Raw genomic sequence first — 10,865 nt, forward strand, 5'->3', positions numbered from 1 at the left:
GAGTCAGTCGCGTGCCTCGAAATTGAACAGAGATAATGTAAACTTTTTGGCACCCAATTGTTAATATGAATTACGTCAATTCGTTGAACAACTTCATATAAAAACAAAATTAAAGAAAAAAAAAGGCAAAAACCCAATAAAAAGAGTGACTGAATAAAAACAACAATGTATTCGGTGTAGAATAGTTTTTTTGCTAATTAGATTTTGGTCGTGCGGCGGAAATGACCCTGAATTGAGAGATTTTATGCCGGAAGCTGGAAATTGCATCTGACGTTGCATTCGTCCTCGTGCACCAAACCGGGTCCGTGCTGCGCTGGCCAATGAAAAGTGATGATGGATATGTGGTATCGGTCATTCATTGTTTACCGTGGGTGGATTAAAACATTAGAGATATATTAGTTTAAACTAGTGTTATTACAACATTATATGCTTAAACGACTGTAACCCCAAAACACCTGCTGAAACGAGTATTACGAAAAAAAAAATTATAGACAGAAAGAAATTAACACTTCTTATCGCGAAGTTGTCCGGTTCTTCCTTTTCTTGTCGCCAATCTGCAATTTTTGTCTTTTCAATTCATTCCTGCGATTCTTGGCTTCTTCTTCTATTTTTTTCTTTAATAATTTCTTGTTCAATCTTGAATCTGGCTTTTCATGTACCAATTTTTCATGCCTGTTGCGCGAATCATTACGCGGGAAAGTCTTGTTGCAAAACGCGTACGTGCATGAAAACGTGGCACCTTCGTGTTGATGCTTGATATGCCGCCTGCATTCGTTTCGATTCGGGAAGCCGACTTTTGACCAAGGACATGCCAACGTTGTGCATTTGAATGGTCGCTCTACTCCCTCGGTTTCGATATGAGTGCTGCATAACGTCAGTATTAAAAATTTCAACTTAGGAAGAAGGACGGCTTACTTAAATTGTTCCATGGTGTTGAATTTTTTAGGGCAATGATTACATCGGTACACTCCCTTTTTGGTTCTGGTCATGTTCTGCTCAAACATTCGTTCGTCTTCATAAAGCGAATCACTTTCTTCTCCGTCTTCTTCATGGCCATCATCATCACCATCATGATCATCATCACTTACGTCAATTTCGTAACCTTCATCTCCATAATATTGCTGCTTGTGCCGCTCGTGCCGATCTTGACGACCGCCAACTTGAAGCCTGTGAGGTGAATTTGAATTTAGATGATTGCTATTTAAAACGTGCACGCCTGTAGTGAATTGAACCAGGCTGTGACCAACTGATCGTTTTGACCGGTCTTGATAATCAATATCATCACTATCATCACCGTCGTCGTCATAATCATTATCGTCATCATCATAAACATTATTGTCCTTTTCTTGTTTGTCTTCGTCCTCGGTCAAATCATCGCCCATAAAGGGTACGCTCGACTTGAAAGGTGATGACGTTGGTCGATTTTGAAAAGTTTGTGGTTGATGATGATGATGATGATGATGAAATAAACCTTGAGATATGATACCTGCTGGTAAAGGTTCGGTTGTTCGACCCAATGTTCGCAAACTGCGGCGCCTGCCATTGACGTATACCATTGCGCCGCCAGACATATCAAATGAAAACGATGAAGTCGCTGTTGTGCATGCTGCCGTTGTGGTTGAAGACAGTTCAGTGTCGCCAATCTCTGAATAATGCGACTCCGGCTTTGGCGACGGCGTGGCTGCTATTGTATCATGCTTTAACAAATGCGGTGCTGCGGATATGTCCTGAACTTGGTTGTCAGGTTCTGTTGTGTATGATTGAGAGATTGAATAATTGTCCCATTTTGGGCTTGGAATGAAAGATAATAGGCTGCGTGTGCCAATGGTTCGGTTGGTATTGATATTGTTATCAAGAACAACATCGTCATCGTCATCATCATTATTATTATTATTATCATCAACATCATCAACAACAATAGAAGCTGGTTCTTGTGGCGAAATTTGTGAATGTTCTGTCGATAGAGGTGACGGAAGTGATGGTATAGGTGACACCTGGCCACCAACGGGCCCCAAGTAGAAATATCCAGGCAAGGTGCCCATCATTTCCATGCTTTCCTCTGACTCCACGTAGTTGAATGGTGTCGAATGTGATTCCAACAATTTGCTGGTCTGAAACGAGAAATCATCTGCTAGCGTATGATGTGTTGCCGTGTCACGAAGCGTATTGGTCATGTCGAACAGAAATTCTGAACGCCGGCGCTCGAATGCGATAAGCGGATATGCCATGCTCACGGCAGCAGCGGCAGCAGCGGCGGCAGCAGCAGCAGCAGTGGCATGGTCATTATCTAGAAAAATGGATGCCGGATCGGCAGATAAGGCAGTACCGTGAAGGAATGGTTGTTGAGCCGCCGATGTTGCAATTCCGGAGAACGACGACCATGCGAAATCTAACGATGCCCGACGTGATGAAGGAAGCATTAATGAAGATGGCCGTCTGTGAGTTAATGAAGAATTGAAAAACGAAGCATCAACCGAGATAGACATTTTTTTTATCGAGGCAGCAAAAGAAAATATATAAAATATATAAATAAAAAAGAAGCAAACAAGGAAAAAAAGGAAGAAAAAGAAAAAAAGAAAAAGAAAAAGTTGAGACAAATGGAGGTAGAAGTGATACATGTTATATATTATCAGTCTGAGTGGCGTAGAAAGGAGGAGGGGTGGGGGGGGGAATAGGGAGAAGGGGGGCATATGCAAGAACAACTGTAGAAAAAGTTAAGATTTTTGCTAAAGACGGTTTCCCCAGATAGTAAGACAACGGCAAACACCGTCGTCATACGCGCGCGACTGGATTGTGTTTGTATTGGCCAGTATGGTACGTTATGTTTTGCGCACCAGGGCGGGCCCATATTAAAGCTAACTATTAATGAATTGATATCATGTCATTGCGGGCAAGTTGGGAATGGAGTGAACCGAGCGAACCGACCTAACCCATTTCTGGTTAGCGCTTTGATGTCTACGCTTGCGCCTGTTGCCACGTTGTTTTAATATTGCTCCGCACGCGGTCGCCGCACGGAACTTCGTTTAAGTTAATCTGCTTTTTGTGTTCCGCTTAACTAGTTCTTAGGTTTTTGGTATCCTTGCAAACCTTACATTTCTTGCGACGGATAAGCGATAACAGAATTACAGAGATGTTTAATTTATTTTTTGCTTGTTTATTTTTTATTTTTTATTTTTTATTTTTTATTTTTTTTAGAAAGTCTCGACAAATGCAACCTGTTTTTCATTCTCCTTATTTTTTTTTATTTTTTTTAATATATATGTGCTAGCTCGAACTTGTTTTGACGTCAGAACTGCAAGTTTAAATTAAAAAGGGGGCTAGGAAGCGGTCGGACGTTGCTGCATTGGACGCGTTATACCTCCCTCCGAATACTCCGGGTACTCCGGGTACTTCTTCCCAGAAGCGTAATTTGCAATAATACATGTAGTAATTTAAAATAGTTTTGTTTTTTTCGTCTTTTCTTCTCACCTTTCTTTTTGGATATCACGTTTTGTTGCAGCAGAACATGTATAATACAACGTGGATTCTCAAATCTTGAAGCTTATCGGTAGGAACAACTATATCCCGGATTCCAACAAATCAGCATACTTATGCCCCTTTAACTAGGAAAATGCAATTTCAGGTCGTCTGACTCACAGTTATTCCTAACACGTTTTGACATTTGTCTATTTGTTTTATAATTACCTGTTACCAATCAAAATAACAGTTACGTATATGTACAAATGTCACATTATGTAACGTTCTGTGGATATAGAAGTTACACATCCTTTAAAATTCCGCCCCGCGCATGATAGATACCTCAATTTACACTTTAGTTGCAAAACATGTTCCGCGACACGCCAAGCAGCCAGTGCAGCAGGCTGTTCACGATACATTATGGTCATATATAAGCCCGAAAATGGACCTGCGTCTTACACCGCATACCGCAACTGCGTTCTCGCAAATTCATCTCATGTGCATCAAGATTATATATATATATATTTACGTAATGATTATAGGTTAACGTCGCATTTCGAAATATAAAGGAAATCGCTGAAACGGATCTGGCATCTGGAATGTATTAATGGCTTGCAATTTTTTTATGCATATTTTAAGCCCTTACCTGTAGGGTACGCTCTATCAATCCTGCGATATTATTTGCATAATTGAAAAAAAAAAAAAAAAAAAAAACAACTAGCCAGCTTTGATTAAACGACACAAGTCATGTTATATATTACTCATCAAGTTGCGACAATTCATGTTTTTTAAACCACGTCAATACTTGAGTTTTTGCATCTGCCATTGCGGTTGCCACGACTTCCCGTTCGATATCACCGCGCACGGCAAACCCGTGAATCATGTCGTCATACACCTTAACCTCTGATTCAACATTGTGTTGCAAATAAAAATTTTTAATTTTTTCAATGCTGCTGATTGACGTGATTGTGTCCTTGCTGCCGATGCCGATCGTGACCGGCACAGTTGTGGCCTTAATATCGTCAGGAAAGGACACCATGCTTGGATGAAGAGCAGCCACGGCAGCGATCGTGCCTGCCTTGACTCGATCGGTTGCCAGTATTAACGAATATCTTCCGCCCCAACAAAATCCAACCACGAACACCGGCAGGTTTGGTTCGGCAGCCTTGACTTGCTCAACAAACTTGGCAATCTTGGGTGTCGTCACGGACGGCCGAGACGCGATAAGGAAAGAAACAATGCCAGGTGATGATTTGGCAATTTTCCATGCTGAACTATACCATGCCGGACTGGCTGATGGCTTGTAAGGAGCAAATGCGTCGATTGATTCCAAAGGAATCGGTTGCCCTATACAAAACAATGTCGTTAGTCCTATCAATTTATAATGCAATATGTAGCATGGTTATTGTAAGATTATATATATACAGGGAAAAAAATCAGGTACGTAAACTTTGTAGTTGCCCTCTTTTGCATATGCGTCCGCAAGAAGTCGTGAATTTGGCAACTTCCAACCGAACAAGTCAGTTACAAAAATTATCACTCCGTTGACGGACTCTGGTACTGGGGCAAGATAAGCGTCAGTGTCAAACAATTTGACTTCCAAACCAAGCGGAGTGCCCTTATGAATGGTTCCGGTAATGCAGTCCTTGCAAGGTAATGAAGACGTCATGTTTGATATGAGAATATAGGGAAAAAAAACATTGATGAAGTGGAATGTGGAGATTGTGAACGATTACTTAATGGACCGATAACTTTATTTTCGGGTGACGTCGTTCAAGCTATAGTTAACGAGTTGAAATTTTTATGCCAGCATCCAACAGCACAATGCCGATGATTCACTCTCAAATTATTGGATGGTATTTTTTTTTGAATAAATGAATCAAGAAATGAAGATATCAATGAATTACAGTTAAGCTCTTAAGCTATCATGGCTACATATTATATAAAGCTTATCTTATCGCTATACTATATTCAAACTTCTGCAGCTCGAAAAGCTTGAGGATTGCGATAAATCATATTGGCAAAGAGTTTCGATTTATTAGAAATGTAGCAAAAAATGTGCAGTCATTTGGGCTTTCTCAGTTTTTTCTATTTGTTACGATGTAACGATATATACCATTATTTGAATTCTACTTAACGTGTAGCATGGCTTAATGCATGATTCGTCTGACTTGTAAGTTTCAATGTTGTAACCCTGCATTCATGGCAAAATTTCATGTTTATTTCATAATTATTACATGATCTTGCAGCAACCAGGTGTCAAAATGCAATATTATTATCAGTTAGCCAAGCGCACAATGTGTATTACGTAACGTCTGACATTGCGGGTTTTTGATTTAGAAATCCGTACCCTAACTTGCGGATTACAATAAGTTTAGGGCTAATCAGCGTTCAACATTTATCGTGACTGCGTTTTAATCTTTTGGCTGAAGTTTGCGCTTGCCCGGAGTTTGAACGTCGACTTTGCCAATCAGAAAGAAGGGCCTTGATCGTACTTTCACAGAACAGCGACGACAACAAGTTCTTAAGTTCACCAACATCACAATGCCGTTCACCGTAAGTAGTGCAAAGTATTATGGTCTTTAGTTATTCATGTTTGGTTAACACCATGCCAATTTTTTAGAAACAAGTCAAGACTCCAGCCTACTTCTCCCGATACCAGACCCCCTACAGACGTAGACGGGAGGGAAAGACCGATTACTATGCCCGCAAGCGTTTGATCACCCAGCACAAGGCCAAGTACAACTCTCCCAAGTACCGCCTTGTTGTCCGTTTTACCAACAGGGACATCATTGCTCAGATCGTGTCTTCCACCATCACCGGTGACATTGTTTTCACTGCTGCCTACGCTCACGAGCTCCCCAGATACGGAATCAAGCACGGTCTGACCAACTGGGCTGCTGCCTACGCTGTTGGTCTTCTCGTTGCCAGAAGAGCTCTTCAGAAGCTTGGTTTGGACGAGACCTACGTTGGTGTTGAGGAGGCTGATGGTGAGTTCTCTCTCACTGAAGCTGTTGAGGATGGTCCACGACCATTCAAGGCTTATCTCGACATTGGTCTTCACAGAACCACCACTGGTGCCCGCATTTTTGGTGTCCTTAAGGGCGCCTCTGACGGTGGTATCTACGTTCCACACAGCGAGAAGAGATACCCTGGTTACGATATCGAGACCAAGGAGCTCGACGCCGACCTTTTGAGAAAGTACATTGTCAGTGGTCACGTTGCTGAGTACATGGAGACATTGATCGATGACGATGAGGAGAAGTACAGACAGGTTTTCAAGGGATACATTGAGGACAACATCGAGGCTGATTCTCTCGAGGACATCTACGTTGATGCTCACGCTGCGATCCGTGCCGATCCTTCACCAAAGCCTGCTGCAAACAAGACCAGGGAGGAGTACGCTGCTGAGTCTAAGAAGTTCAGAAAGGTTAAGCTTACTCACGAAGAGCGCGCTGCTAAGCGTGCTGCCAAGATTGCTTCGTTGGTCAACACTGCTGGTCCGGCCGAGGAGGAGGAGGAGGAGGTTGAGGATGACGAGTAAACAAAATCAAGTTGAAGCCATGTATTTTACATCTTTTAAGGGTTTGTTTATTTAAAAGTTCTTAATGAAGTATTAAAAATTTAAAACTTGCCGTAGTATCATGACTATTCTACAGCGTGATACATAGAGAATGTAAGTATGTTGCGCCATGCAAGTAGGAAAATACGTAATAATGCACAACAGTATATTAAAACACTTGTCAAATGTCTATCTCATAAAACCAATTCGCTTTATTGCTTAACGATTCTAACCCCAGCGTTACTGCTTCTAAAGATGGCATCACCTTCAGCATAACCCCGACCGGCGCCAAAGCCAATGCCGAGCCAAACCGGGAATGCTCGTCGCTTGAACAAAAGAACTGAGGTGATTACACCGAAACCGAATCCAAGAGCGGTCTTGGTGATGGTGTTGGAAATAACAACGTCCCACTAAGAGTTTTTTCATGTTGTTAGAATATGAATGCAATGATTTTCCGAGCAAAAACAAAAGATTGGCCACATGTTTGACTTGAATTGAATCAAATCAGAAAAGAATAACCGTGAGGGACGCAAAAAAAAAAAAAAAAAAAAAAAATGAAAAAGAAAAAGAAACAGCGAAAAGGAAGAAAACTAAGAATGCTTACCTTGTCGTGGACAATTTGCTGGGAGCTAACCTTCTTGACTTCAGACATTATGCAAAAAAAAAAAAAAAAACCAAAAACACTAAATGATCTAGATTAGTTAAAATTCGTTCCTGTAGAGATTGTTGTCCGGGGAGTCGGCAAGGACCCAATCCAAAATGAAATCTGCCATTTAAAAAAATATAAAATAAAACTAAAGCACCAATTCCCGTTTGCTTGAAAAAAAAAAAAAAAAAAAAAATTTATAAAAACCCACCCCTCAATATAAAATCTTTAAATAAAATATCCGAATGAACTGTTCAATTGTTTATTCACTGAATTGATTTGTTTAGATGCGGGTGGTCGGTCGGAATGGGCAACCTGCAAAATTGGAACCGTTTGGTGGTGCCCTAATCGCTTTTACGTTTAGTATGGGCAAAACAAGACGTACGAGAGCCCGTGAGCCGACTACGAAATTACTCCGTCCAGTATATAGCACAAATAAATAATAAACAAAGCTCTATTACCAATAGTAGCCTATGTAGCATAACATGTTCCAATTTAACTCATGATTACAAGAAAAAATGGCTAAAAGTTCATCCCAGTACATAGTTAAGCCGGCGGAAATTCGTAAGCAGCACGTCAGGTTGACAAATACAAATGCTCAACCTGCTTATTCTGGAGCTTATAGTCCGCCGCGATAGCACCACCCCAAGTTATATATATCATGCGTAATAATCAATGGTTTTGGTCCCGAGGCCTTGTCGTTCCATTGATCCATTTTTTTTTCCACTTCATCTTCACTCCCGGACGCTGCCACATATCTCTCCCCAGTCAATTTAGTGCTACCGACTATTACACGTCGCTGCTGTGGTTTTGAATAATCATGTCGTCTTCATCAGAATTCCCGTCATTTCTTTCGCCACGAGCTTCTCCAGACCCAGACGTACACAATGTGGCCGACAAGGAAGACCCGGAGGTGCTCGCACCTTCACCGGTCGCTTTTAAAGATGTCCCACCCTCATTAGTTTCTCCCGCTATAACACCATTTACGGTCCCGTCCACGCCAGTACCGGTACCGGTAACAACTACTTATGCGCCATCAAAGGGCCTTCCAGAAACATTACCGGAGGTTGAATGCGTTGTGAGAGCTCGCATTCCGACAACTAGTGGCACTGAGATTTTTTTGCATTTATATAAGAATAACATCGATTCTAAAGAGCACCTGGCGATCGTGTTTGGAAACAAGATTCGCAGCAAGAGCTTGGACCGGGCACGCGAAGGCGAAACAGAAATGGACAGGATGGTAAGAGGTGCATACGTGGGCAGGCTTTACCCTGGACGGATAACTAGCGGAGAAGATGAGCGACAACAGAATACAAAAAATGCAAAGTCAAATTGTAAGTTTAATAAGTTTGATTAGCAGCGTTTATTTATTCGGCTCAGTCATTAACCATTGATCTAGCGGCTACATTGGTCAGAATACATTCAGAATGCTATACAGGTGAAACCGCCTGGTCGGCTCGATGCGATTGTGGCGAGCAGCTAGACGAGGCTGCAAGATTAATGGCAAAAGAAAATAACGGCGTTATTGTTTATCTGCGGCAGGAAGGTCGTGGAATCGGTCTTGGCGAGAAGCTCAAGTAAGCATCGCATGCGTGATCACCAGGTTATGCCAAGTACTTGCTAATCAAACTTAGGGCTTATAATCTTCAAGATCTGGGAGCAGATACGGTTACGGCAAATTTATTGCTACGACATCCTGCAGATGGACGGTCGTATAGTTTAGCCACGGCAATATTATTAGATTTAGGTCAATCTGAAATTCGGCTGCTCACAAACAATCCGGACAAGATTGCAGCAGTCGAAGGTAAACATAAAGAGATCAAGGTTTTGGAACGCGTACCTATGGTACCTATTGCATGGAGAAAAGGAGCAGGTGGAATTCGAAGTGAAGAGATTGAGGGATATTTAAAAACTAAAGTAAGTGATTGCATAACAACGTTTAGTGCTCTTGATGAATTTGCTAACAGTTACAGATTGAACGAATGGGACACATGCTGGACAAGCCATTTTGAATACCTTATTGTTTTTGATGAATTTTTTTTTTGATATTTGATAATGAATACGAAATTAGACATAATAGATAATTAATGGGCAATGCATCATCAATAACATATACGTAATATATATATGTAGGTAGGTAAATAATGAGTCGCAGATCGTTTGTTTTAAAACTTAATAACATAGAGGTATCAACGGAGTTTAATATTTATTGGAAAAATTTTTGTCAACCCGATGATCGTGAAAAGCTTTTTAAAGAACAGCTATGTTACAAGCATGATTGTATGAGGCAAACACATATACCCTATTTTTTTCCCCTTGTACCCGCTAAAACAAAAATTAAGAAGTTTAGTGAGCAGTTCTTCTCGACTCAGCGATAACTCTGGTGAGGTCATCAACTTTTCTCTTTGATCGGCCGAAAGTACCGAGCTAGAAAACAACATTAGCACAAAAAAAAATTTCACAGCAAACTAGCATAAGCAACATACTCTCTTCTTAGCCAACTTCCTGGCGCGCTTATCTTTGCTGTTGCGGATCAACTCAACAACACGACGCTCATATGGAGCAAGACTATAATGATAATATGTATTAGTTCTCTGATGATATGTTTTGGTATTATATCTGATTGTGTAATTACCCAGAAACTTCGCGAATCAACTCTCTGACAAAAGCGGAACGCTTGCTAAGCTTGCCCTTGCTGCGGGAGATTCTAGCCTTGGGCTCACGGGCGGTAACCTTGTGACCCTTGTTCAGGCCGACGATAAGACCTTTACATAAACACTGTTAGACCATGAAAACTCAACACATCAAGCTGGCGAGAAAATAATGAAACCGACGACCAATCTCGTGTTCTCTCTCCTCTCTGTAAATCGTGAAATGGTTGATCAACATACCTGTCTTCTCTGTAGGAGCCATTGTTGTTGTCTGATGTCGAAATGCTGATTATCCAGAGCTGAGCACGAAACAGTCAATTCACACCCAACTCCAAATGCGCGCGCTTTGGAGGTCAGTCAGGCCTTGCAAATTCTCTGAATCGTGACTGCGTTTTGATTTTTTTGCCCGGATGCCACTTAGGGCTAACGCTGTAGGGCACATCTGCGCATGACTTTCACGTGAAAAATTAACAGCCCTAGCCCTGGTGATGCTGTTAATAAGCTTTATCGATTCGATGACGAAACTGGTTGTTTCTGCGCGAACCTTACT

General features: G+C 41.4%; 6 protein-coding genes across 6 annotated transcripts; 2 read left to right on the top strand and 4 right to left on the bottom strand.

Annotated features, from left to right (window-relative positions):
• Window positions 1-623: 623 nt before the first annotated feature.
• V1514DRAFT_271310 (uncharacterized protein) lies at window positions 624-1,022 on the bottom strand (the record flags this gene model as incomplete). Its single annotated transcript, XM_066924823.1, has 2 exons — window positions 624-864; window positions 916-1,022. Coding segments are annotated over 2 exons (348 nt in total), but the record flags the coding sequence as incomplete, so codon positions are not given.
• Window positions 1,023-4,213: 3,191 nt separating this feature from the next.
• On the bottom strand, window positions 4,214-5,125 carry V1514DRAFT_276325 (Alpha/Beta hydrolase protein; the record flags this gene model as incomplete). Its single annotated transcript, XM_066924920.1, has 2 exons — window positions 4,214-4,803; window positions 4,882-5,125. The coding sequence occupies 2 exons, from the start codon at window positions 5,123-5,125 to the stop codon at window positions 4,214-4,216; spliced, it is 834 nt and encodes a 277-aa protein (XP_066785421.1).
• A 734-nt stretch (window positions 5,126-5,859) lies between these two features.
• On the top strand, window positions 5,860-7,084 carry V1514DRAFT_302579 (60S ribosomal protein uL18). The gene is made up of 2 exons (XM_066925571.1): window positions 5,860-6,012; window positions 6,080-7,084. Exons 1-2 carry the CDS (start codon window positions 6,001-6,003, stop codon window positions 6,998-7,000), a joined length of 933 nt encoding a protein of 310 aa, XP_066785422.1. The 5' UTR covers window positions 5,860-6,000; the 3' UTR covers window positions 7,001-7,084.
• Window positions 7,023-8,036, bottom strand: V1514DRAFT_325676 (uncharacterized protein). Its single transcript, XM_066926660.1, has 2 exons — window positions 7,623-8,036; window positions 7,023-7,428 (listed from the first exon to the last, which is right to left on the bottom strand). Exons 1-2 carry the CDS (start codon window positions 7,668-7,670, stop codon window positions 7,231-7,233), a joined length of 246 nt encoding a protein of 81 aa, XP_066785423.1. The 5' UTR covers window positions 7,671-8,036; the 3' UTR covers window positions 7,023-7,230.
• Window positions 8,037-8,358: 322 nt separating this feature from the next.
• Window positions 8,359-9,798, top strand: V1514DRAFT_325678 (GTP cyclohydrolase II-domain-containing protein). The gene is made up of 4 exons (XM_066926661.1): window positions 8,359-8,998; window positions 9,064-9,241; window positions 9,299-9,581; window positions 9,638-9,798. Exons 1-4 carry the CDS (start codon window positions 8,485-8,487, stop codon window positions 9,674-9,676), a joined length of 1,014 nt encoding a protein of 337 aa, XP_066785424.1. The 5' UTR covers window positions 8,359-8,484; the 3' UTR covers window positions 9,677-9,798.
• On the bottom strand, window positions 9,693-10,665 carry V1514DRAFT_325682 (60S ribosomal protein eL36). The gene is made up of 4 exons (XM_066926662.1): window positions 10,556-10,665; window positions 10,300-10,429; window positions 10,151-10,232; window positions 9,693-10,091 (listed from the first exon to the last, which is right to left on the bottom strand). The coding sequence occupies exons 1-4, from the start codon at window positions 10,575-10,577 to the stop codon at window positions 10,011-10,013; spliced, it is 315 nt and encodes a 104-aa protein (XP_066785425.1). The 5' UTR covers window positions 10,578-10,665; the 3' UTR covers window positions 9,693-10,010.
• Between the last annotated feature and the right edge of the window lie 200 nt (window positions 10,666-10,865).

The sequence above is a fragment of the Lipomyces japonicus genome (assembly GCF_038497905.1).
Source record: "Lipomyces japonicus strain CBS 7319 unplaced genomic scaffold V1514scaffold_5, whole genome shotgun sequence".
Lineage (NCBI taxonomy): Eukaryota > Fungi > Ascomycota > Lipomycetes > Lipomycetales > Lipomycetaceae > Lipomyces > Lipomyces japonicus.

Excerpts from the sequence above, each read along its gene's own strand:
- V1514DRAFT_325676 (XM_066926660.1), bottom strand. The coding sequence starts at position 7,670 with ATGTCTGAAGTCAAGAAGGTTAGCTCCCAGCAAATTGTCCACGACAAG. Across the intron at positions 7,429-7,622 it reads AGCAAATTGTCCACGACAAG|TGGGACGTTGTTATTTCCAA; the intron begins GTAAGCATTCTT and ends AAAAACTCTTAG.
- V1514DRAFT_325678 (XM_066926661.1), top strand. The coding sequence starts at position 8,485 with ATGTCGTCTTCATCAGAATTCCCGTCATTTCTTTCGCCACGAGCTTCT. Across the intron at positions 8,999-9,063 it reads AAAAAATGCAAAGTCAAATT|CGGCTACATTGGTCAGAATA; the intron begins GTAAGTTTAATA and ends CCATTGATCTAG. Across the intron at positions 9,582-9,637 it reads AGGGATATTTAAAAACTAAA|ATTGAACGAATGGGACACAT; the intron begins GTAAGTGATTGC and ends TAACAGTTACAG.
- V1514DRAFT_325682 (XM_066926662.1), bottom strand. The coding sequence starts at position 10,577 with ATGGCTCCTACAGAGAAGACAG. Across the intron at positions 10,233-10,299 it reads TTGATTCGCGAAGTTTCTGG|TCTTGCTCCATATGAGCGTC; the intron begins GTAATTACACAA and ends TTATCATTATAG. Across the intron at positions 10,092-10,150 it reads GGAAGTTGGCTAAGAAGAGA|CTCGGTACTTTCGGCCGATC; the intron begins GTATGTTGCTTA and ends GTTGTTTTCTAG.